This window comes from Podarcis bocagei, assembly GCF_964188305.1.
Source record: "Podarcis bocagei genome assembly, chromosome: 12".
Classification (NCBI taxonomy): Eukaryota; Metazoa; Chordata; class Lepidosauria; order Squamata; family Lacertidae; genus Podarcis; species Podarcis bocagei.
This window is the reverse complement of record NC_138137.1, coordinates 48,264,902-48,292,113: the sequence shown is the minus strand read 5'-3', so window position 1 is coordinate 48,292,113 and position 27,212 is coordinate 48,264,902. Positions and strand designations below refer to the sequence as shown.

Here is a 27,212-nt window from a genome sequence, read left to right as displayed (position 1 = left end):
CCTCGGCCAATAAAGCGAGATGAGCGCCGCAACCCCAGAGTCGGTCACAACTGGATCTAATGGTCAGGGGTCCCTTTACCTTTACCTTGAATGCACTTGGGTTTTGTTTACCATATCATGAGGTCATCAGGTATGTATGAGAAATCTTCAGCAATCACTCCAGCTGCTACAAAAAAATATTGTGATTCCTCATATGGATGTAACACAGAGACACTAAGGGAAGCTGGAAACAAAGTCATTTGCTGCTATTCATGTTGTCAGTTTGATGGATTAAGCATCAAGTGCAAACGTTTGCCTCCATTAATATTTGGTGCCAATGTTGGATCAGAAAAACTTCAGATTTCTATTGGATCTACTTTGCACATCATAAGCAAGCACAAATTCAAGCATGGAGTTTCACCTTTGGTAATTTTTGATCAACCCCTAATTGGAAAGATTATTTTGATAGGTTCGGCAGATGCAATAGAGACCAACGGGCAGAAATAAATAACCAGAGGCTTACACACATACTGTAGGTGAGCTAGTTTGGATCATTTGGGTACCTGATGTCAGTATCAGGCCTTGCCAATATTTTCAAGTGAATATACACAGACATTTCTGTAAAATATATGCTTAGCGGCAAAGCAACATCAAGAGTGATATGAAGTCACAGTCTTCTATACTCTGCACCAACCATCCTATTATTAAGTATAACATGAGATCCCAGAAATATCGCACAATGATTCAACCGAGTTTCATAATGACGTAAAAGAAACAGAAACACATAAAATTTATAAGGACTTAACAAATAACTTCATTAACATACAACAGGCATGTTCAGCTCAAGTCTTGGCAACAGTAACAAAACACAACTCTTAAGTTAGCATGACTTTCCTTTAAAGACAACCAAACAGCAGCCCTATGGCTTTAGTACATTAGCATATCAAAAGACCACTTTTAATCTGGAAAAGTGGAAACTGGCATTTATAATTATTTTTATTTTATATTCTGCCTTTCACCCAATGCAGGACCCAAGACAGCTCACAACATGTGTTAAAAACAGAACAAGCGAGGGGGACGGGACCCTGAGACAATAAATTATAAATAATTTTAAAGCTACTATATTAAAAACAACACTTAGTCAAGCAACTTAACTGAGAACACTTCATTCTGTATGTCCCCCCCACTTGCCACCTATGGTCACTGGTTCTATGCTAAATCAGTTCAGATTTTCCTTCAGCAAATGCTTGGCCTTAAAACAATTAACTTCTAGTTATATATCTATATAAAAGTATACCGAAGAAAATTGGGGGGGGGCACACAAAAAACACCATAAAAAGTTGTCTGTAGATTTTTCCAGGGGGTGGTCACTCTAGGAGCAAAGGGGGGCAATTTTGGTACGTGATAAAGCTCATTTTCCTGAGCATTTTGGCATTTAAGGAAGTTTGAGGTTAAACCTGATCAATTCCTGCCTACATGGAATTTTAGTAAGAGTCACACATAGCCCTCAGACTGCAGATTATAATATTGTAATCGTCTATTCATATGCTTTTGGGAAAATATCGGCAAAATGCTCCAACAGCAGTGCTGCGACATAATATTTCCCTTGCTAGATTGGATGGAAAGTCTACTTCAGCATTCTTTTCCAGCATATGTCTCTGGGAAGCTCATAAGCAATGCTGCAAGTAGGATCAACAGCCTTTATCTATCAATTCAGCCCTTTCTCCTTTAATTTCAGAATACAAACTTATTAAAAATGTATCCAGACGTAAGCACAGGAGACAGAACTGCTTAGACTTGGATGCAATCTAAGGCACATTACCTTACACTGTTTTTAGCTCTAATATGACTTTATCTCTGGATCATAAATATCTGCTCCAAAGCATCTGGTAGAATGATATTTGCAGCAATGTTGATAATAAAGTTCTTTGACCATATGCTGACACTATTGCTTTTGGAATGCCCTAGCCCAAGCAGTTACATGCTGGGATAGTAAGTCAGATTCAGACTTCTGAAAGTGTAAATCTGCATTGCCAAAGATGTGAGTTGAATAAACTGTCAATGGTTTTCTCCATTCCCATGTTCAAAGTTATAAAATAAAATTTATATTCTGGTTGAAAAACAAAACAAAACTGGCCAACTTGCTGGTGTCTACAAGGTACTGTGAGCTAGTTCATTACTAATATTAACATGTAGTATTTATATAGGTATAAGAATTGAGTTGTGGGGTGGGCAGCATTTTATTAGATCAGTTTAGCTTTGTGTAGGAATCTACAAGCATCAGACTACATTAGACAGTACACTTAATAGCTTGACATATTCCTAAAGCATCTAAGTTGGTCCATTAAAGTACGTCCCTTTATCTACTTTATCTTGTTCTTGGAGCCACTGGCTTGATCTGCATGTTACGCTCTACCAAATGATGACCTAGGAAAAATGTGAGAGTGTATGGATTCCTGGAGAGGTAGAGATCATCCTTATGTAACTTCTCCCCTATCGTTTTTCTGGCACTATTCCTGAGCTTAAGGCATGGTTTGGCTCAGTATGGCACACATACCTAGGTTTAGGTCTCCCGGGCAAATCACAAGATGTAAACTGAGGACGAACCTGTGGCTAGTCTAAAGGGAGCTAAAGTGTGAGCCTAGGTTCAGAGGACACATGAACCATGGCTTAGCTCAGTGTGGAGTACCAGCAAAACGATCAGGGAGCAATCTTTCTCTCAAAGCCCATGCATTTGCACTAAGCCGTGGTTTGGCTTGACATGATGTGTGAACCAGGCCAACTGACGATTCCCAGGTAAGATCCTCCCCCATTGTGTGGGCAGGGTGGTCCCTCTCCCTACCTGGCCTGATCACCTTGACAACGCCTTCCCAGGTGGGACTGGGCAACTGGCTGAGGTAGGCGGAGACCTCCAGGTATCCCACCTGGGGAAGGCGAAGCCAAGCCTGTGCTAATGGTGCCGCATAGGGTCCCGGGGGCTGCGTGCGACCACGCAAAGGCCACCCCCCATTTAATGTGGGGAGTGGTCATTGTCAGATGGAGATCAATGCTGCAGTCAATCAGCACAAGCAATTAAGGGAGCAGAAGAAAAATCCAGTCAGGAAAAATGCAAGTTAATAGGAAGAGCAGCACCCATCTCTTGTGTCCTAAGCTACACTGTGTTCTGTGTGACAGCACTGAAGCCTCTTCTCCTGGGTTTCTGTGGAACCCAAAATGAACTGCAAGTGGTGCAATGAAATCCATATGGACTGGTGGGCGATCCATCTGCTGCTCTCAGTGACCAGATTTAATGTCAGAGAGACAGAGGACAACCCACTGCTTGTCAGAAAATGTATCAGTAAGCTACCTTTGGGATACTTGGCACCACTTCTTTCATGTATCCTTTGACTTGGCTCTTCTAATGAGGTCAAAGCTTTCAGGCATGGTGACTGTGGAAAACAGTTCAGTTGCTCACAGAAGATCCCAGTGCCAGGTACTCCCTACACTATATGCTCTAAAAATAATTGCACATTTTAAAAGCACCACCTGGTTCAACATGAAATAAATTATGTTTTCCTCTAAACAATAAATGTCATTAGACAGCGATGTCAGTTAACAGCACGGCACATACAAGCTGTGTAAGCGTGGATCATTTTTCAAAGTGTGAAGTGCATACTGTCAAAATATAGCCTGCAGTGTTTTTATTATAAATAGGTGGTTTATTACAGGGAGTATTGTCCAAGCAGCTAGTTACCACCCTTAAAAGTATACTGTGATGCTAATTCTATAGGGAACACTGATAAAAGAATGAAGGAAAGCACAATCAAAGAAAGTCCTCTTTGGCTTGCATGGCATCCTAAATAACATACAGCAGAATATCAAATGCTGCACATTAACAATAATGTGACATTTCTCTCTTCCTTCCTTGTGTTTGACCTTCTCTGTGAACTGCTCACCCCCCAGAATCAGATTATATATAAGATTATATATAACGATTATATATCGTTATATATACGATATATATCGTATTACTTTCAAAATTAAAAGCTAAAGGGACCCCTGACCATTAGGTCCAGTCGTGGCCGACTCTGGGGGTGCAGCGCTCATCTTGCTTTATTGGCCGAGGGAGCCGGCGTACAGCTTCCGGGTCATGTGGCCAGCATGACTAAGCCGCTTCTGGCGAACCAGAGCAGCACACGGAAACGCCATTTACCTTCCTGCTGGAGCGGTACCTATTTATCTACTTGCACTTTGACATGCTTTCGAACTGCTAGGTTGGCAGGAGCAGGTACCGAGCAATTTTTCATTTTAATAATAATGAAAGTAAAAAATGAAAGTAAAAAGAATGCAAATCCATGGAGGACCTTTGCATGGAGGTACACGTAACATTTAATTCATATCAGGCAACCTGTTGCCATATGAGAGAGAAAAAATTATAGACAGCACCAGACACTCCAAATAATGTTAAATACTGAGAGTAATAAAAACATCTGGCACACATAATAACAAATACCTCTATGATGATGCAGGGCACTACAGGGAAGGAAGGAAGGAAGGAAGGAAGGAAGGAAGGAAGGAAGGACAGGGCAAGTGATTTGTCAAGATTAATGCAGTGTAAACCTAAGCCAGCTCTCAGGTACAAAGTTCACATAAAGGTATCACCTTCAATTGCCCAGTCCCACTGCTAATTGCAACTTGCACTTAGAGCGACAGTAAAAACAAAGAGCCAGTTAATCTACATGTTGCGGCTCAGATTTCTATACATTTCCTGTCAAGCCATTTTTAGGTTGTAGCGATGATCTCGGACCTGGTAAACATGACAGGCAAAAGTACACATAACCCAGAATGTGACAGTCAATGCTTGCGACTGGAGCATGTGCTAATAATAAGTTCAGCATCAGGAACCATTTTGGGGTGAAATGGAGTGCTGCTAAGTCTCTCTGAGTATAATTGCGTGCAAACTCTAACCCATGATGCCATAGGCGATTAACTAAACACTCTACTTGAACCACTGTCTTGTACAGAGGTCAGGTAATTCGCGATGAGAAGCACAGGTTGGCCAAGTGAGAACCATTAGAAAAGAGTGATTAGTTTTATTACTAACACCCCTGTGGTAATGCTGATTGCACAGGGGTTTCCGTTTGGGCTGATTGTATACTAGGCAGTAAATGCTGACCATGTTGCTTCTAGCTGGAGCTAAAGAACCTCAGTGCACTTAATAAAGTCTCAAACAAACAATCTCAGAGGCACGACTTTCTTTTCTTTTCTTGTGGAGCTGCAGATTAATTTACTGTTATGTAACATGATCTAAGGAACCTCGAGAGAGATGAAATCAGGATACAGCCACATTTCTACCAGACAAAATTAGTATGGTGTCTAGAGGCCCAACTAGATGTAACACAGAAGTCTGTGATCAGGAACTCTCTCTCATCTTAAAAAGGTTAATACAAGCTGTGCATGGGATGGTGAACTGAATCAGAACGGAGGTACCAGGGGAAATGAGGAGGTTTAATACTTTGCCCCTCCTGTGTCCCCTCCCTAAGAGCTGCTATTTGTCCCATGGGAAACTTACAGGTGTTTATATGCCCCCTGTATATTTTTTCCACACAGAGCTTGAGGAAGGTGATTTTAATCACTGTTCCCAGCCAGATGGAGGGGACCTTGCTGTTTCACATCTCATGGGGAAACTACTCTTCCACTGTGAAGCAGGCTTTCTTAAGGAGTGAACATAAATTGTTTGAGATGGTGGAACACAATATATTTAACCCTAGAGTGATTTTTAGAGCTGATAGGCTGTCCTGGATTTCTTGGTTGGCTTCTTGGAAACCAAGCCTTATGAGGAACAGTTGAAGGAGCTGGGTGTGTTGAGCTTGGAAGAAACTGAGAGGAGATATTATAGCCATCTTCAGATATTTTCAGAGTGGGAGTGGTAGAAATAAATCATCATCATCATCATCATCATCATCTTCATCACCTCAAGGGCTGTCCCATGGAAGATGGAGCAAGCTTGTTTTCTCCAGCTCTGGAGGATAGGACTCAAACCAATGGCTTCAAGTTGCAAGAAATGAGATTCCAACTAAACATAAGAGAGAGCCTTCTGACAATGGGAGCTGTTCAGCGGTGGAATGGTCTCCCTCGGGAGGCTGTGGACTCTCCTTCCATGGAGGTGTTTCAACAGAGGTTGGAGGGCCATCTGACATAGATGCTTCAGCTGAGATTCCAGAATTGCAAGGGGTTGGACGAGGTGATCCTTCCAACTCCTCAATTATGTGATTCTAGATGGAAGGTGGCTTGAGCACATTGTGCACAATATGCCCCACCCAAGTATATTGTGTCCTCCCTCAAAGAGGGCATGTGTTGCGGTGCGACCTGGCAACCAAACCCTGTGTAGTGGGTGGGTACGATTGGATAGCCACAACACCCTATTGGTAGATCCCTCGATGCTGGGTTTAATCAGGCCAATGGGATGCTAGCCAAATGGATTGAGGGACCCATATATGCCCATGCATGTGATCCTGAGCTTCCTCTTTGGGACAGTGCATCGGAACACCCGCCCACCTCCCCCTATATTTAGGGCTTGTGCTTGACCTTGCTATGCCATCGTGTGTTGTCTGTCGTTGGGACAGGAGCACGGCAGGAATTTTCCCCACTTGGCTGATTGGCTGTTGCCATTTGGGTTTCGCTTGCTGTGTAACAAATCATCACAACTTGTAAGGTTGCGGATAGGCTCTGGTTCAGGTGATAGGGATGGGGGAATGCTCTCGTCATCCCTGTGTGAAGGGTATTCTGTTAAAGGAATCCAGGGACTCAATGTTTGGTCAACCCTGAGACAGGTTGTGCCCGTGCCTGAGTCCAGGGGGACACCTGGGTGGTGGACTAGCCTGACCCCTGCTTTCCGCTGTTCCAGGTGTTCACCCTAGGCTGACCTGTGCTGGTGCCCTGGGTCAGTGCTACCTGCCATGGTGCAGGGAGATAGTTGAACCAGAGCCTATGCAACCACTCACTTGATGTAATCAATAAAGTTGTGGCCTAAATTCTGCCAAAAACCAAACCAAAATTTGAGTCTTGTCTGAATTTATTTAAGGGGGAGGTTAAAAGGTCTAAACATGCAACTGCAAGACTTTTTAAAAGGAATTGTCATTAGCAGCTGGTGAACTGGGGAAGGAAAGTACCCAGATCAGAATGAGGAATCAAGAGAGCTAACTTTGTAAATAAAAGTGAAGGACTATTTGATTTTTAGAAGCAATGCCACAGTCAAGTTACAGATCCTTAATACAAGTCAAGGGAATAGTAAGACTGGGCCAAATATTTTGGCCCAGCAGACTTCATTAGAAAGGGACAACCACATTTTCCAAAGTTTTAAGAGCCAGGAGTGGGCATTCTGAATGGGGGAGGTGAGTTTTTTTTGGGGGGGAGCAATTAGTTAGCTTACAGTTTTAGGGTGGCCTAATGCCTTTTTTCTTTCCCAGAGAGGATAACAATCCCCTGCCCAAATATAGTGCTCCTGGAAATGATGCTATGTCATCAACAAGCATAATTCTCAGGAAAGTTTCTGGTCTCGATGTGAAAATGCATGGCTGGAGTCATGCTTCCAAGCTGCTTGGAGTGGCTTTTACCTTTATAAAAGTGGCCACGTTTAAGTGGGCTAGCCTGGCTAATGTGGCAGGCTCTGTGAATAGCCGCTTTCACTAATAACAACTTCTCCAAAACTTCTGCAAAATATCTGGCTACCGTTGTGCACCTAGCAAATACAAAATTAAACACCTGCCTGCCAGACACCTGTATGCTGGAACTACGGAGCCATCTGCTGCACATACCACATGCTTTTATTTTATTACTTCTTTTTTAGGCTGGGTTGTCAAGGGAAATCATTAGAAAGAGAACGTCTCTGAAAAAAGGCTCTAGACAGCATGCCAGCACAGACTGCACAGCAAAGGATGCCAGGCCTGCCAATAGACACTCCCTGTCACTTTTATGCTGAATCTATGCACTTACCAGTGCAGTATTTGCATGAGAATCTGAATGCTGAAAGAGATATTATCATAGTCCTGTTGGAAACAACTGTGGCACAATGGGAAAGATGGTGTCCCGCCAAGCATTTCTTCAAACTTTTAAAAGTCTAATTAAAACTACATTGCAGTGGAACATACTGCTTCAATAAAGCAGAGGAACAGCCCCCATGGATATAGCAGCTGTCTACGGACACTCCAAACTATACTCTCTGCTTCCAAAGACACTGAACTTTGCTGCATCAATTTCCTAATTTTGTTCTACTTCCACAAGCTTATAGAATCATAGAATCATAGAGTTGGAATAGACCACAAGGGCCATTGAGTCCAACCCTCTGCCAAGCAGGAAACACCATCAGAGCACTCCTGACATATGGTTGTCAAGCCTCTGCTTAAAGAGCTTCTATGATGGTTGTATGGGAATGTCCACAGGAGTAGGAATATTTTTGCAACAGCTTGCAAGGGTGTTTGTGGAGGGAGAAGCATGGAAGTAAATACAAGAAATGTAAGGATTCATTGGAATGGAATGGACATCTGTATGAGGAAATTTCAGAGGGGCGGCTGTGTTAGGCTGTTGCAGTAAAAGCAGGGAAATAAACAAGCAAACTGCTAGGGTGCCATAACTGTTGTTTGTACCTTACTCCTTTTTTTGAATGAAGTTTGAGCTTACGAGGTCATCCCCTGATATCAGAGGTGGTTTTAGCCGAGCACGGCTGGTATGGCCACACTGGGTGCTGCACTGCAGGGGGGCACCAAAGCAATGCTGTAGAACGGAGCATGAGAGGCGGTGGGGTGGATTTTGGCAGCGCACAAGGTGCTGCTGAAATTTGAGAGCCCCAAATACGCCACTGCTGAAATGGTCTGAAGGCAGACAATGCAGCAACCTTGCTGAAAGTAAGCAAGTCTTAGTCCAATCAATGTCTGGATGAGATATAGCCTAGGAACCTAGATTCCATGATGGAAGAAAAATGAAGGTAAAATGAATACATTTCCTTTCCTTTGATCTTGGTGCTAGCTCTCTGTTACTTTCTCCATCAATTACAAGCTCCAAGGTTGCATTCAATGGGGCTTACTCCCGTGTAACTGCAGTTATGGTTGCAGAATAAGTCCTTAATTTTAATTGTCTCCCCTGCCTGGAGCCCACTTCTGGTTGTATGTCCTCTCTAATTTCACAGTGTAAACTTTTCTGTTTGTTCCCTTCCTTTTCTGTAGCTCTCATGGCTTCTAACGTATCTGTCACAGTTTCACCACATCCATATCTATCAAGTCATTCCTTCTTCTTCTAAATGCCTCTATTTTTTTCTGCAATCTTCGCCAACCACTGAAGCACTTCTCCTTCTGTGATACTAAATGGATGTTTACCCCACCCCGTATTCTTTTTTTTAACTCCTGCTCTCTCACTTCCTGTTTGTCCCAAAAAGCAGCGGGGTGGGCAGAACCATATATTCATTCCTCACAGTACCTCAAAAAAAAAAAAAAAAAAACAACAACAACACCTTAAAGACCCAGCACATTCATGGTGGCATGAACTTTCATGGGATACATGCCATTTCAGTCAGAAGCAAGGCAAACACGCTGACAACACCAAACCCACACACTGACAACACCAAACAGCAGAAGCAACACAAGCAATAATAGTGAGATTCCAAGGAAACCTTGTGCTAGATTTGTGAATGTGGATGGTCAGAAAACTTTCAGCAAAAGGAGCAGATGTCTTAGCTGCCCATTACGCAGGTCAGGATAGTTTGCTGGTGTATTATATATCTACCCTTACCACCTCGGCAGACTAGTGGTTAGTGTATAAGACAGGTAGAACTACCTTATACTCAGATAATCAGTTCTTCAGGTCTGTACTCACTGGCATCGAAATCCTAGGACAGAGGTCTTCACACTCTGAAACACTGAACTAGAGAGGCTAGAGATTAAATCCAGGACTGCAAAGCATGAGCCATATCTATGATCCCCTAGCATCCCTCAGGCTCTTGGGACTTGAACACTTCTAACCTTAGGCCTGCCACTCATCTCTCAGCCTCGGTCATCTTGATACAGAGGCATATCAGTGACATAGCTTCACAAGACAAACACCAAATACTGTATCACGTTAATATTGCTTTGCCTGCGTTTTAAATGCTTTTCTTCCTCTACTTGAGGATATGTTTTCTAACTGGAACCAGCAGGAGCGGATCTACTATGAAACCAATGAAGCTGAAGTGATTTTGGTCCACATTGCTCAATTTTGGGGGGTCTAGTGGACCCAAACTGAGTCACACAACTCAAATTGATAGATTTCTGGTTGTATATATTTCAACAATCCCAAAGTTTGAGAGTAAAGGTGCTGTAAAGGTGGAGTGACGTGTCATGGAGCAACCTAATGGAAGAAGATAACAGTCATTACCCCGACCTTGCTGCTGTTGCGAAGGGGCCCCCATGACAGTTCAAGCTTCAGAGCTCCCAAAATGTAGGTCCATCATTGGGGACTGGATAATAGAAGCACTAGTGCATAACCAACTTCACTGTTTTTCACCTAAATTCTGTGCCCACTTCAAAGTTCTGGTTTTGACCTTTGAAGGCCTTCATGGAATGAGACCACTCATCTGTCTCCATATGCACCTCTCTGAATCTTATGGCCTTCTTCTGAGGCACTTTTTTTGGGTGCAGCCTCTGGGTGATGTGTGGCAGGTGGCCACCGGAGAAAGGGCCCATTTAGTGGAGATACTTTGGTTATGGAATACCCTCCCCAAAGAGGCCCATTTGGCACCTTCTTTATATTCTCTTTCCAAGGCCTTTTAATCTGTTCGTCCTTTAAATTCCTTTTTGTACAGGCTATATTTTTTATGCTTCTCTTATGTTTTATCCGTTTATTGTAAACGTTCTTAATTTGCTTTCCCTCTTCTTTGTTGTAAGCTATAGTGAGAACATGGTGATAGCATAGCATATAGATCTTTTAGGTAAATAAAAAGTTTCTTATCACAGAATACTTTCTGAAAGGGTCTACAGTTCAGTGGCAGAGCACATAATTTGCATACAGAATATATCCCCCTCCCCGTGAATCTCCATTATTTCTAGTTGAAAGAATTGCATGGCAGCTGTTGTAAAAGAACTCTACCTGAGACCCTGGAGAACTGCTGCCTGTGAAAGTAGATAATGCTCAACCAGACAGATCACGGGTCCAACTCGCTCTAAGGCAGCCCTTCTACATATTTCAGATTTCAAATATAAATACCATGGTTTAAAGTGCTTGTGAAAATGATGGGATAGTGCTTTGACATCTCCATGGTATTTTTTTGCATACCTTCAAGATCAAACCCAGTGTTTACCAATCCTGTCCGATGTTCATGCTACACCTCAGATTTTCTCATAAGAAAAAACTATTCATAACACTTGGAAACATATTATTAAGCACGCTAACATTTCGTTTCAAAGAGAACTCCACAATGCAGTATTTCTCAACACCGCATGAAATGTACAGTAGCCTAATGCACCTTAAAACTCTGACGTCAACGGCACAGAAATCAAGCAAAAGAATGCATTGCTTCAAGAGCTAGCTGTTTCTGTGCATGGGCACCGAAACGCACAAACATAAGAAAACGCCCCCAAAGCAACATTCTGCAGTTATCCTCCCATTTTTAAATCACCCATATTTCATCCAGTATCATGCAGAATGTCTTCTGATTTATGGTAATTGTCAACAAAAGCAGGATGTGGGTGGAGAACCCACATTTATTTCAACCCTATACTTACTTAGACAGAATTCGTGTGTAAATGCTACTACCACTACCACTACCGCTACCACTACCAATATAATTTTTTATTATATAACACACACACACACACACACACACACACACACACATATACATGCTATTTTCCTAGGAAGCCGGTTCTTGATAGATCCAAACCCCACCCCCACCCTGCTGCCACTGATTTCTTCTCTGCAGCAGCAGATGCCAGAAGCAGCATCTGATACACTGGTCACCTCTAGTGTTCTCCCAGCATGTTCATGGCCTCGAGGACTTGGAGTGGGACTAATTTCCATATCAAACCCAATTTAGATGAAACATCTTGGTTTAAAAGAGAGAGAGAGAGCGCCAGCGCATCAATAGCCCCTTGATTAGATTTTTATCTCCTGAGCAGACAAATATGAATATTTATTACCAAGAATGCAGATCCCCCCTTTTTTTTGCTCTTTCCATTGCTCTGATCTTGAATATTATCCACTGCTAATTTTTATGAAAATTTGGGCAACATAATGTTTTCACATAAACTGACAGTTCTCGAGATAATCCCATTATTGTTTGGTGGAAAAATGACAGTTTCCACTTATTCATGTGTTAACGAGGGATTAAGTATTGTTTTTCATCGCCATAATGTTAAGATGGACTGGAAATTAAAAACTGAACATTGTATAGGAGAGCAGAGCTTTTGTGCACCAGAATTTGTTTGCATTCTCTTTAGGGGAATCTGTAAATTAGCAGTTTAACAATCAGCATCTTTTATGTCCCAGCTGAAAATGGCATCATGGAAACATCAATAGCATTTATAAAATAAATTCATTATCTTTCCTGCTCACTGCTCACATGGATATGGACTCTCTCTCTCTCTCTCTCTCTCTCTCTCTCTCTCTCACACACACACACACACACACACACACACACACACACACACACAGAGCCCGCATGACATCTCACAAAGAAGGGGAAATATAACAAAATTCAGTGTTTCCTGATTGGGATAATATTAAGAATTTTCACCTCCGTGCAACTGATTTTCTTACTTTGACTGGAAGTGTATTTTCTTATTCTTATGAACGCATTAGCTCGACAACTGTTTGGAAGCAAGGGCCCTTAAAAGCAACAAGATCAGTTTACAATAATCTATATGTCAACTAATTTTATGTCAGCGGTTGAATGGCAGCATTTTTAAATGGCCCACACTCTTAAGGTGATTCACAATAACATTCTAAAACAATAAAACAAAACTAAATAAATTGGCCCATTAGCTTCTCAATCATCCAAGCCAAATGCCTTGTCAAATAGGTCAGCTCCCCTTATCTGGGGGGGGGGCTGCTTTGTGGGAGGGAATCCGGGTCCTTGTAGTGTGCCGGCAGTGGGCGGAGGGACACAGCCCAGCATCAGGGTCTTTTCTCATGAGGTGGCCAAAGTATTGGAGCCTCAGCTTCAGGATCTGTCCTTCCAGTGAGCACTCAGGGCTGATTTCCTTAAGAATGGATAGGTTTTCTTCATCAGTAGCATGTTGGATGCCTTCCGACCTGAGGGGCTCATCTTCCAGCGTCATAACTTGTATATGCCTGTTGTTTTTGTCCATGGAGTTTTCTTGGCAGGGATACTGGAGTGGCTTGTTGGTTCCTGCTCCAGGTGGATCACGTTTAGTCAAAACTCTCCATTATGACCTGTCTGTTTTGGGTGGCCCTGCACAGCATAGCTCATAGCTTCTCTGAGATAGTCAAGCCCTTTCTCCATGACAAGGCAGTGATCCATGAAGGAGCCCCGAGATTATACTAACAAGCAAAGAAGGTGCTCATAATGGGAAGAAGCACTCTCTAAGTCAGGGCCGGGGAACCTGTGGCCTTTCAAATTTTGTTGGACTCCAACTCCCATCAGCCACAGCTGGTAGGGCAATGGTCTGGGATGATGAGAGCTAAAGTCCAACAACACCTGGAGGGCCAAGTTATGCACCTGAACAAACTTCTACATACAACCTATTGTTGTTAATATCAGGTTTATATATGCGATAGGGACGCAGGTGGCGCTGTGGGTTAAACTACAGAGCCTAGGACTTGCCGATCAGAAGGTCAGTGGTTCGAATCCCCGTGACGGGGTGAGCTCCCGTTGCTTGGTCCCAGCTCCTGCCAACCTAGCAGTTTGAAAGCACGTCAAAGTGCAAGTAGATAAATAGGTACCGCTCCAGCGGGAAGGTAAACGGCGTTTCCGTGCACTGCTCTGGTTCGCCAGAAGCAGCTTAGTCATGCTGGCCACATGACCCAGAAGCTGTACGCCAGCTCCCTCGGCCAATAAAGCAAGATGAGTGCCGCAACCCCAGAGTCGGCCACAACTGGACCTAATGGCCAGGAGTCCCTTTACCTTTACCTATATATGTGATAAAAAATGAATATTATTAAATTCTTAATCACCGTAACCATCTTTACCAGTGGTACCATCAGAACAGGATTTTGGAGCTGACATCCAGGATCCCACTCAATACAATGAGCAAGGCGGCCCCCCCAGATGCAGCAGGACATTTCGAAGTGAAGTAAAACAAAAACCATCTAAAGAGGGTGCCTTGTAAAGCCATTAAGCCCAGTCTAAAACCACTGAAATGCACCCACTGAAGGTAACAACAAGAACAATAAAAACTTCCAACTTGGGGGAAGGATCCTGAAGTTCATCTCAGTGAATTCCCACAAAAGGTTTACAAAGTCTTATGAATGTGTGAACGCCATGGGGTGGTAGCCCCTTGAAAATACAACTGCATGGAGGCAACCTGCACCCAGCTAGCCATGACCCACCTTCCCATGATAGTAGAAAACCCACATTTTAGCAGTCTGAGCTAGTGTGGCGAAAAACCACCAGAGCCTATAAAGAAGTTATAATGTAAGCACTGGTTCTCCTGAAACAGAAATATAATTTTAAAAACACTAAAAGACAGGGCATATGGAGCAGCCTCCCTATGGTTTCTTTTTCAGGCAGTTGGCAGGTCACAGATGTGGATGTGTGATCCAGCCCTAAGCCTAAATATAATAAAATGCTCTGTGGTGCCACTAGGCTGGGGCCAGTAGTTCTATAATAAGAGTTCTACTCCCTACATTACACTACCCAGCCTGTGGTCTAGGTACGCCTCCAAAAACTGGGTTTTTTTAACTCCACTCTCCCCCAACTTGATGATAGCAGGACTCTGATAACAATGAGATTTATGGAGGAGATCAAAAGCATAATACTGCCTGAAGGGCTCAGTTATTTCTTTTATGGTGGTAGATAGTTCCCACTGAAGATGAAAGACATGCTCTAAAGACAGAAAAAAGCAATGCCTCTTTGACAATTAGAGAACCACAGGACTGGGATAGACCAGTAGAATTAAAATGTATACTAATGTTGGAGCAGTCATTTGGTACCTTGGGGTGTATGGGGTATTAGGGGAGGGGTAGTACCTCTGATGGGGGACATGTCATGCTCCTTCTGGGGTAGTTTGTCTTTGTCCACCTTTGGTCCCCACCCTGCACTCAGCTCTCACTTGTGGTTCTCAGAAGCTGTCAGCATGTGACAGTGGTCATGCCCTGGGAAACAGCTTTGACTGGCCAGTTAAACCAGGTGAGGGTAGTCAATGGGTCTCAAACCCTTGTTGAGTTAGGGTCTTCCCCTGCATGTGAAGACAGGTTCCGACGGATTGAGTGAATGAGACCAACAGTAGGTCCAATGGTCAAGAAGTGTTTTCTACACATACTGTAGAGAGAAGTGTGGGGAAGATGGGGCTCATCAGTATAGGAAGGCAGACCATCTAGGAGAAGGAAAACTCTGGTCCTAAACCTTGGCTGCCTTCTGGAAAATCGTTGGGACAAAAAAAGGCTAAGGAGTAAACACTATACAAATCCAGATTGGAGTCCTTAAGACAGTTGGATGCCTCCTTCCAGCGACTCCTGCAGCTAAGCTGGCACAGAACACATTGTTCTGCTTTCCTTTGGACCACATTAGAACCGAAATAGGGAGCCTTGTGGTCTGGGCAGCCCAGGACCTCCACACACACTGCCAGGCTTGCGTCCCATGGAGGTCACTTCTGGGCTGCTAATGCAGTGGTTTGAGTTCATCCATGAAGGTACACTCCATTCTCTCTCAAGACAGACAGACACCAACAACAACATTTGGTACCTTAGTAACACACACACACACACGCACACACACACACACACACTGTTGTATCCAATGCCAGTCATACTCACCCACTGAAATTAATAGACATGAATAACCGAGGTCCATTAACTTCAATAGGTCCCAGCTGATTACTATGTTAATATTCAGTATGGCTATTTACAATCCAAAGAACGGGAGCCACCTCTTTAGAAGTTGTGAGAAAGATTTGTGCACATAGAAAAAGGGTGCAAAAGCTCACGAATCAGCTATCCTTCAGTTCACCAAAACCATTATAACAAAGGTTGAGGTCAGTCATTTTTAATCTTTGGTGGAGCAACCCCATACAGGTTAGCAATTTCCCCAAACAATGCATAAGCATAGCACGTTTTTTGCAACCAGGGTCTATATTGTATGGCATACTGGATCGTAAAACAAAACACCCTCAATTTTAATTCTGCATTCATGTTCCAACATGCAGCCAACGGGTTTTCTGCTAGCCTTTTCCTTTTAGCTCTTTGCTTCCTTTCAGAGGACAGTCTATGGTTAAAAACCAACAACATTGTCAAGCTCAAATACAAACGTAACTTGGATTAACATATGTTCCATGTATTGATTATTATTTTTAAATAGCCCAAACAAAAGCAAAATAGGACATATGCATCCCCACAGCCACAAGGCATATACCTTCCCTCTTTCATTTTACATGTTGCTGAATAAAAAAAAGAAAAAAGGAATTACTGCTGCTACCATGGCAACCGCTCAATCACTTCACAATTCTGCTAGTTTAAAAATCACACGCGCTGTTCCGATACAGAGGGATTCATGAGGCAACATGACACTTCACTATTGTGCTTTTCGCAATGTTTCAAGAGCACAACACGTATCAGAATAAACTGATAGCTGCCTCTGAATTTCAGGAGCCATTTATAACTTTTTATTATCATAGTTCCCTGTCATTTCCTTATGCAAAACGTGCACGAAAACAGATGAATCGCAAGATAAGAGAAGAGATTACAGGAGACAACCCGTTTCAGAGCTGAAGCTGCGACCTGTCAGTCACAAGTCAAAATACTTCTTCTGTGCAGTATTCAAGGGGGGATAAACACTTTGATAAGTGACAGAGGGAGTTGCACTGGATGGGCGTGTGATTAGCTTTAATCATAGAAGAGTCGTCCTGGAAGTCATTGTCACGTTTCAGTTTCAAATAAAGATAATATCTGTAGTGTTTGCAGGACTTTTCCACAGATCATTTTATGCTTGATTTAAGCAGGATTGCTCGAACAACTGCAGCCCTTGTATCATTTGAATATCTGCAATCCTGTGCATACTTGCATAGTAATAAATCCCACTGAGACTTACTTTGGGGTAAATATGCACAGGCAGGCTTCTATTCCATAGGTACTTTCACATATAGACCTTAGATTAGCATAGGCTGGTATTCTTGCCACATTATTGTCTAACTTGTGCTTGGCCTTTCCCTTTGTGGCCAAAACCACTCCTCGAAAGACTACCTCCATACCTTCCAACATTTCTCTAATGAAAATAGGGACATCCCGGTCCATCATCATCTTTTTTTTTTTTAATAATAACTTTTATTTCCAATATTCACTCTTTTAAAATCACAAGAAGAAAGAAAAAAAAAGACATCGCAAAATAAACAGATGTAGACAATAAAATATCAAGACGTAAATACATTTCTCCAAAAGTATTAATTATCATAACATCATTCTGACTTCCCTCCACCACGATTTAAGCTATATCCCATTGATACCCTTCTTGCAGTTCCTTCTTTCTACCTTTATCTTTACTCCGGTCCATCATCATCATCATCATCATCATCATCATCATCACAGTTTTACCCTGCCTATCTGACTGGGTTCCCCCAGCCATTCTGGGGGGTTTCGACATATATAAAACCATCACAAAACATGGAACACTAAAAACTTCCCTATACAGGGCTGCTTTCAGATGAGTTCCAAAGGTAGTATAGTTTTACCTATCTTCTTAGCTTGGGGGTCACATGACTCTATACCCTCCAACATTTCTCCCTTGAAAATAAGGACTTTCTAAGCAAATGCAGGACATTCTGGGGTCAAATCAGAAACCAGGATGGCTTCTGTAAATCTTTCCAGGTCATGTGACCAGCATGACTAAACTGCTTCTGGTGCAACAGAACACCGTGACAGAAGCCAGAGCGCATGGAAACACTATTTACCTTCTCGCCGCAGTGGTACCTATTTATCTAATTGCACTGGTGTGGTTTTTGAACTGCTAGGTTGGCAGGAGCTGGGACAGAGCAACAGGAGCTCACCCTGTCATGGGGATTTGAACTGCCGGCCTTCCGATCAGCAAGCCCAAGAGGTTCTGTGGTTTGGATCACAGCGCCACTTCATCCCAGTCTTGGGTCAGTAATTGTCTCTAAGCCTAACCTACATCACAGAGTATGAGTATGAAAAATATGGGATACAACCTGCTGCCCTCCTGAGTTCCGTGGAGAAAGGTAAGGATTACATTTTTTTTAAAAAAAGCTACAAACAAACAGGACAAACTAGATTGGTTATGTGCACATTAATGGTCATTTAAAAAAAACACCAGAACATTTTAACAAACTCTTAGTATTACAGTATAGAGAATGCAAATAGTATGGTTTTGATAGAACTGATCTAGCAATGCTGGTGGCAAGTCGGGGTCATCCGAACCAAGGGTGCTACCCTTTTTATCAGTGTGTGTGAAGGTTGAAATCTCATGGGACTTACATAATAAGACACCGTGACACGACTGTGAATACTTGCTGTTTGTGATACTGTTACTAATTTTCTTTGAGCCGCAATACACAGCTGCATTATACCTTGAAGACGTGTTTTCACAATTATGTGCTATGCTTCAAATTTCCTCGCTTAATTACATCAGCGCAGATAATAATCTTGCAGTCTTGTCTCCAGTAGGCACACACTCATTTGCAGAAAAAAAATCCCTGCTCTGTAACCTTCTAGCACAGATGCCAGTTCAGAAAAGCAATCCCATTGACTTCAGTAAAATCAGAATTGCATCTGGAAAGCTGCTAACCTGTTTAAATGCCCAAGGGTTAATTACTTTTCCCACAAACACCCCAATCCTAAACACATTATCTGGAAGCAAGCGCTATTGATTTCAATAGAATTTACCTCCAGGTAAGTCTGCTAAGGTTGCTGCCTTCGAATTACGTGCTTAGCTATATATGTCAAGGAACAATTCCTTACGTCAGGGAGCCTTCCCTCCGAACACATGAAATAAGACAGGCATATGTCATGACTTGAAGTATGAAGCACAATAAATAAAAGACTTGAACTGCATTTTTAAATGCATAGCTCATGCATACATGCGTAGGTTTGGTGCACGTGTTAAACATATATGTACAACTAAGATGTAGCACAAGTAATCGCAGACTTTTATGTTTATGCATTTGCTTGTTTATTTTATGTACATCCCGCTTCTTAAAAGAAATCGAAGTGGATTACATAAAACATTTAAATATGCTGATAAGTAAAAAAGACACTAGTTAAATCCAGCAGAAAACAGATTATCTAATTAAAAGAGGAACAAACCCCTGCCTTTCCTCCCCACTTCAGTGTATAGAGACTGCATCTCTGCCCACTGTTTGCTCACCAGCTGCATTCTGCCCAAGAACGTTCACCTTGCAAATAAAAAAATGCAGCAAGAACTCTGTATCCCTGACTCTGTAAAGACTCCCTTTAAACCTTGCTTGGGATTAAGTCTCATTTAACCAAACAAGATGTGCTTTTTAGAGTCAATCCTCATTGGCAGCTGTTTGCATGTTTCTCCCACTTTTAAATGGCAGCCATTGCCACTGGGACCCTGATCTCTGGAACCAGTAATTTCAAATAGCGGCTTATACTTTTGTCAGGATCAACAGTGAAGGGAGCAGAGGGCCGTCTCCCATGCATGTGATAGTCCTAAACCTGGCCAGTCCCCTTTATCTGCTATTCACCACAATTGCAAGTGATTTTAGAGCATCACATACAGTTTGGCCCTTAGTAAGCATGCACAGGATAGGGCTTCAAAGCTCCCAGATGTGGCTGCTTGTTGTTTCACTGCAATGCAAGAAACTCTTGATGTGGAATAGTTGGAAGGCATGTAGGTTGTGGTGGCTTTCCTTTAGGCGATCAGAGCCTCCAATATACCACAGATGCTTTCAGACATCCTTGCAATCCCAGCTGATTATCTGGAGCTCTTGATCCACCTATCACAATGAATTCCTGACTATCAAGAGCACTTTATCTCTTACATATGCAAGGATACAATTGATGGGCCCACTTCCTGTCCCTGTTGAATTTCTCTGCCACTCCCCCTCTCTCTCTCACACACACTGCTTGGTTTTCAGGCAAGTCATGTTCTAGGTTGCATTGCAATTGAAATAAAGGTTGCTATTCTATTGCGTTCTGAGGACAGGCCTTCCGTAACCTAGACAACGTAAGTGTGCATGCTATCGAGTCATTTAGAAGTAAAAATATTACAAGGGACACCTGAACAGTGTAAGAGGAACAGTGGGGATTCCCCTCTCTCAGAGAGGAATAAACTTCTGTAGAAATGCTAAAAGTGGCCTGTTACTTCTTTGTAAACATAACAACAGAATTTACAATCTGGTGTAATTCATGGAAAGTTCTGGAAAATCTTCATTAATAAATGATGAGCTATCAGTACAGGGTTGTGTTCTGATTTATTTATTTTTTGCCTAGTGATGTGAGTATAATGACTTAGAAATGTGTTATATTTATACTTAAAAAAAAATAGCAGTTCACAAGCAGGCTCATCTACATATTGGAAGGACAAATACATCAGATTTAGGTCCCTGCGGATCTTGAGATGAAACAGAACTTGAGTGAAACCAGGTGGGAATAATCAGACACATCAATTGCTTTGTTCGTCCTAGGGGATTTTGCTCCTGACATACTACAAAGCTAGGAAATCTATTTCTTAAAGGCCACAAAGATTTACTCATATGGTAGGTGGAATGTGATATTGTATTATGACAGATACAACGGTCTAATAATCAGAATTTTTATAAGCCCTTAGGATGATTAATACAGTTCACATACGAACATCCGCAAGATCTAGGATCTTATAAAATAACAAATCAAGCATTTTAGATAATGACATGTACTGTAGTCACCTACCTCCCCCATGCCAATCTGCAAAATTTTCAGTCCTGTTGCTTTTTCAAGCTTGTCTTTGTTGTCAGCTGTTAGGAAAATTAAAGAACGGCAGAGTTAAAGGAAAGTTGAGAATGAAAGGATTTTGCATCGTACACTTTCATCACTGCTGAGATGCCAAATGTTTTCCCACGTTCATCCACACAGAATCCCTGTCAGTTGGATTATTTCAGTTTTACAGAGATGGGATGAAGAATCAAAATGTGCCCTCAGCTAATCATTTAAACCATAGCTAAACATTTGAACCTGGACTCAAGTTCTTAGACCAACTGGCTCTAATCGTCACATAGCATACATAAACTAAGAAACAGAGTTTTCAACTAATTAATAGGGTTCACATCCTGTCCATCAGATCACCTCAGGTCAGATAACAATATATAAACCAAAATCATAGAATTTCCACATATGGTTCTATATATAGATATCAGCACTCAAAAGTCCTAGAGGCAGACGAATGTTTTCTGCTGGATCCGAAAGATGGCAGCCAAAACACTTGGCAGAGGATGTTCTTCAGCCAGGGAGCCATTACTAAGAAGTAGTAGGACCCACAGGGCTTTGCAGCTAATATCAGAGTCCATCCACTTATGGACACAATCAATTTAAAGCACATGTCTTCTCCTCAAAATTATTGGTACTATAGTTGGTAAAGGGTGCTAGGAACTGTAGTTCTGTGAGGGATAAACTACAGCTCCTAGGAGGTTTTTTTTAGGGGGAAGCCATATGTTTTAAAATGTGTGCTAAATGTACTTTAAAGATATGGTGTTCTCCTGAGACTTCAGTCCTCATGCAATCAGTTGCTAGACCACATGGGTCTGCTGGTGTTCTTGCAATCTGGTAGATATCAGATAAAGCTGCTGATTTTATACACCAGGGCCAATCATCTTGCTGGTCAGAGGTTCTAGTGATATTAGATGAGGTGTCCAGTCTGCTCTGCACTGAATTGCACTCTTCCTAAAGTAACAAGTCTAACACTTGAAAGGCATTCCTGAATGTAGTGTTGCTCTTGGGTCAAGAGGTGATGGCAATGGCCAGCTCTGTCTGGTTCATCAATTGCATCCATTCTTAAGTCAGACCTGGCCATAGCCTTTCAAAACTTAGTTACTTCATTGGATTGGAATCCTGTCTAATGCTCTATTCTAGCATTCAAAAGAGAGGACAAACTGTGTATACCAGTCTCGCCCCTCCTGACTGGAGGCAGGATTTCTGTCATTGCTGGTTCATCCTTGATCATATTTTATTTTACTTTGTTATTGTGGGATATATCTAGCCTCATATAATCAACATGCTTAACTCTACTTAATTCATGAAGGGGTTAAGACCATAGAATAAGCTGTCCTGCCAGGCTTAGCTAGGTCACTTACTGTCACCTTGGAAGGGTTACCAAACTCTTTGTTCTCTCCCTTTCCACTATGTGAACTCAACCAGTAAAGACATCTAAGCTGGATGCTCCAAGCTTACAATGCATGGCTTTAGCAAGCCATCTTTGTCATTCCATAGAAATAATGTCGAAACATTTACCAACCACTTTGAAACTAAGCTAGGTTTTGCTGCCTGTGTTGTCTTGCTACAGTATGGAAAATCTGACGTCTGAAGAGTTTGCCAGTAAATTTACCAAACATATGGTCTCTTTCTATACTAAGATAAGTGGAGAGTTTTGAAAGTGACTTAGAAAGGGATATTGTAAAGGTCTAACAACCTGTATTTCCATGCTTTACTTTACCACATGTGCTGCAATTTAAAAATCTCTGCTGAAGCTCTCTCACCAAAGAGTACTTGCCCTAAATCTCATCTAGGGAATTCTCCTTTTATTATGCCATTTCTAGTATTTATTCTTTTAACCAAATTACAAATGCTAAAACCCAACAGTTATATTGCTTTACCCTAATGTAACGTAAGCTACCTTAGGTGGTTATTTTTGCTTAGAAATGTGGGATATACATTTCAATATAAGAAAGTAAATAAATAATGAAAGCATGTACAGTGTTACCTTGGTTTAAGAACAGCTTAGTTTATGAACAACTTGAATTAAGAATGCTGAATACCCGGTGTTTTGGTTTGTGAACTTTGCCTTGGAATAAGAACATGTTCCGCTTCCTGTTGAGTGTGTTCCATTTGTAAATTGAGTCCCCCGCTGCTATGGGAAAGCACACCTTGGTTTGAGAACGCTATGGTTTAAGAACAGACTTCCAGAATGGATTAAGTTAGTAAACCAAGGTACCACTGTATATGCCTCACTCATGTGGAGGTACTTGTTCATTCAATCATACCCTCATTGAAATCTGTTTAGGTCAGAAGACTACTGTCAGCTCCATATTCTTGAAACAAATCACATGGAGGTCTCCGTGCCTAAGGGCTGAACTTCATTCAGTTGACCATCTTGTTGATTTCTTTCTCGGGGTGGGGATGGCCTCAGTGTCTAAAGATATGGAATTTGCCATGAACATTCAGCTCTTTGCCCATTTCTACCAGTCTTCTTAATCCCATAAACTTTTGAACACTCCCCTTGCATTCTAGTTCTTGCACTTATTTCTAGTGCTTCAGAAATGTTTCCCTCTCTTTGCTTTCAAGCATGCTCAAGAGCTTTCCTGGACTGCAGCCTAGAAGTGTAGATTGATAGATAATTCAATTCAGTATTGCTATTTAGTTATTTATATAGTGCTTCACGCATTCAAAGACTCAACTAACATCAGTCCATTTATTTATCCTTACAATTCCCCAGAGAGATAGCTAAGTAAATATTATTAAATCCCCTTTGTACAAAGAGAAGGGCAAACTGAGGCAAAGACGTGACTCAACTCTCCCTAGTTGCTCAGAATCAATGCTGGGATGGGGATTAAGATGCAAGCCTTGTTGAGAGAATAATGATTTCAATGTGTAAACGCCTACGTATTTCTTGCAGTATATATAAATGCATTTTCATCTACATCAGTGATCACATTGGTTTGGTACATGTACTAAACAACTTACGTCGTTTCTTTACGTACTGGAATAATTAAAAAGAAGGCACACGCAAATCCCATCAATTTCAAGTTTGATGTGTACAGTGAACGTTGTCTCCAATATGTTATATATACGTCAGCAAAATACTGCAACCTGAATACACTCTGTTTCACAGATATTACACAAATTTGTAAGAAAATGGAAGTTATCTGCCAATACTATGTATCTATTTATACATAGTTCCTACCAGACAAAGCAAGCCTTGGACAAAATTTTAGGCCTTTCACCATGGCCATAAAGAAAACACACAATATTGAGGTGTTTTTCTGCCAATTTACCCCTCAAATCAGATAAACCTGACAAAGGAAGAAAACCTAACATAATCACAGGCTGTGGTGCTTGACACTCCCATGACAACTGCTGTAAGAGCTCTGACTTCCACATAGAACTTTCCTGGTCACTGATGCCAGTGCTGACAGGTTATTGAATGTTTATGAACATGCCTAGTGTTCAGTATTTTACAATACAAAGCCGAGAGGCAGATGAGGGTGTGGGAAAACATTGCTCCTCTGCTGTGCTCATCAAACTACTGGTCATTTGCTAAATCAATATATGAACGCTGACGATGAAGATGTGTGCTATTGGTATGTGTCAATAGTGTGTCTGAGTACTGAGTAAAAGTTGGAATAGGCCCATATGTAAACTGGGGAGCGTACAAAGAGAAAATGGACACTGAGAAAATATTAGCCAGAGAACGACATGAGTGAGTTCACACGAGTCTCCAGTTGCCATATATGTACAGTGGTACCTCAGGTTACATACGCTTCAGGTTACAGACTCGGCTAACCCAGAAATAGTGCTTCAGGTTAAGAACTTTGCTTCAGGATGAGAACAGAAATCGTGCTCCGGCGGTGCGGCAACAGCAGGAGGCCCCATTAGCTAAAGTAGTGCTTCAGGTTAAGAACAGTTTCTGGTTAAGAATGGACCTCCGGAACGAATTAAGAACTTAACCTGAGGTACCACTGTATTAGTAATCAATTACATATTAGAACAACATATTAATAACTTCACATATTCAAGCCTCCTCAAACACCATTTATATTTTACTCTCAGAGCAGTTAACGTGAAGTAATCTCAATAACTTAATTCACATGAGCCCTGTGAGGAAAGTCAAATTCAGAGATACTGACTTGCCCTATTCCTGGGTCATAGAATCATAGAATCATAGAATCATAGAGTTGGAAGAGACCACAAGGGCCATCGAGTCCAACCCCCTGCCAAGCAGGAAACACCATCAGAGCACTCCTGACATGTGGTTGTCATCCTTCTTTGAACATCTGTGAGTGAGCTTCACAGCTAAATGGATATTTCTCATGTCCAAACCTAATATTCTAGCCTTTATACTGCATTTCACTAACTGAAATATAGCAGTAGTTTCCATACTTTTTCATACCTTGACAATAAACGTTCCCAAACATCCAGGACCCAGATCTGATGTTCCTTTAAGTCCCTTATTCTGTATTAGTTCATGCCTCCTGTTTCCCTTTTCTTCCCAATAAACTAGAAGTACATCTAGTCTGGGCTTGCTGCAGCGAGAATACGGACTCAGATAGACTGGTAAAGAAAAAGCAATTTATATGCGTTGTGTATGCTATAGAACATTGTGCCACCAGGTGGCGATGTGGAATCCCATTTTTCTCTGCCTGTTTTCCCTGTTTAAATTTACAACGCTTTAAACTGAAACGCTTTTCTGATGTGTCTAGACCCAGCTCATATTGATGGAAGTAATAATGGCAATTTGTGTTTCTTCATTATTATGAATTGATGGTTTGAAGTCCTTGTAAGGCAGAAGTGAAGATAAATGACACCTGCTACACCTTTTAGGAGGTGTTCAAATCAAGATTACCGTGGCATTATCAAAACAAAGTGTAGTGTACTGGATTTAACTTTATTACTCAAAGCTCTGTCTGCAGTCCCCAAAATGAAGGGTTTAATGTTGCTGGTAGTGACACTATAGATTACCTTGGGGAATTTTATCCCCTTCCTGTAAGAAATAAAAAGTGTTGCGAAAGAGATCGGGGGCGGGCTTTACCAATCCTTTCATAGTGTGGAGATATTATGCAAATCTGTGTTGGTACCAGTGAGATGTCAAAAACTACAGATTTATTCATTCAGATTGAAAATCTAAGGTAAAAAGCAGAACGCAATTTTTCATAAACATATCTTGTGGAAAAATGAAAACAACACCCTTTAAAAATTATTTAAACGATCTATGGCATGTTAAAAGCATGTGTACAATTTTCACAACATGCATTAAGTTTTGGTGTGGCAATCCTGGTTTGTATTGATAACTGTGAGAAGAAAAAATGGACAGTATTCAGTTAAGGCTGCAGTCCTCAATACATTTGCTAAGATATTAAGTCACACTGGACATAGTAGAACATCTGAAGAAATAGGCATAGAAGTGGGTTCATCAGGCATTTTTTTTTTTAAAAAAAAGGATTATATGGTATGAAAACAGCTGTGTGCAGATTTGTGAGCTGAAATTTTGCTCTCTGCTCAAATGTCAAAGACATCTTGGGAAACAATTACTTATAGAATTCATGGTTAAAAAAAGAAAACAAACAAAAACAGAACCATAGAAATACACCTGTACTATATAACATTTCCCTCAACTATTTAAAATATAATGAAGATAGCACACATTGCAAGGGAAGATGCAAAAAATAATAATGAGCTGCTATTTTAAGGAAAGGCAATGAACAACATATGAATTCCTTTTTTAAAAAATCTCCCCATGAGACAAAAGGGTTTCCGAACACACAAAAAGAAGTCCATTAAAATTAAATTCGGTAGATGAAGGATATGCAAATTACCTGAAGAAGTGGAACCCTATAATGTTCTCAAAATTCGGCAATAGTCTATTTAATTAGTATTTTAATTTATCAGAATAATTCTTTGCACTTGACAATTCCATATAATTAAGCACGTAGCTACAGTGGAATAATATCGCCTGCTCGCTTTATACCAGTTATTTTAACCTGGAAGAATATGTAGAAGTTTCTTCTGTGATCTAAATTACAATGGGGACAACTTAATGGCTTTGCTCTATTAAGCGGCACGACTGGAGGGTTACTGAGTGTTCAGAGAGGTAGAGGTTGACACAGCACAGGGCCTTGGATCTGACTAAAGGAGAGATGAGGCACTTTCTGAACAACGTAATTTATTTCAGT

The 27,212-nt window shown here is 41.5% G+C and overlaps 1 protein-coding gene across 1 annotated transcript in view; it reads right to left on the bottom strand.

The window, feature by feature from the left end:
- The window catches only part of PTPRN2 (protein tyrosine phosphatase receptor type N2), a 630,954-nt gene that overhangs the window by 265,185 nt on the left and 338,557 nt on the right, over window positions 1-27,212 (bottom strand). The window contains exon 12 of the mRNA XM_081163514.1: window positions 21,004-21,068. Coding sequence (XP_081019640.1) covers window positions 21,004-21,068 — 65 coding nt within the window. The remainder of the gene's footprint in view (window positions 1-21,003; window positions 21,069-27,212) is intronic.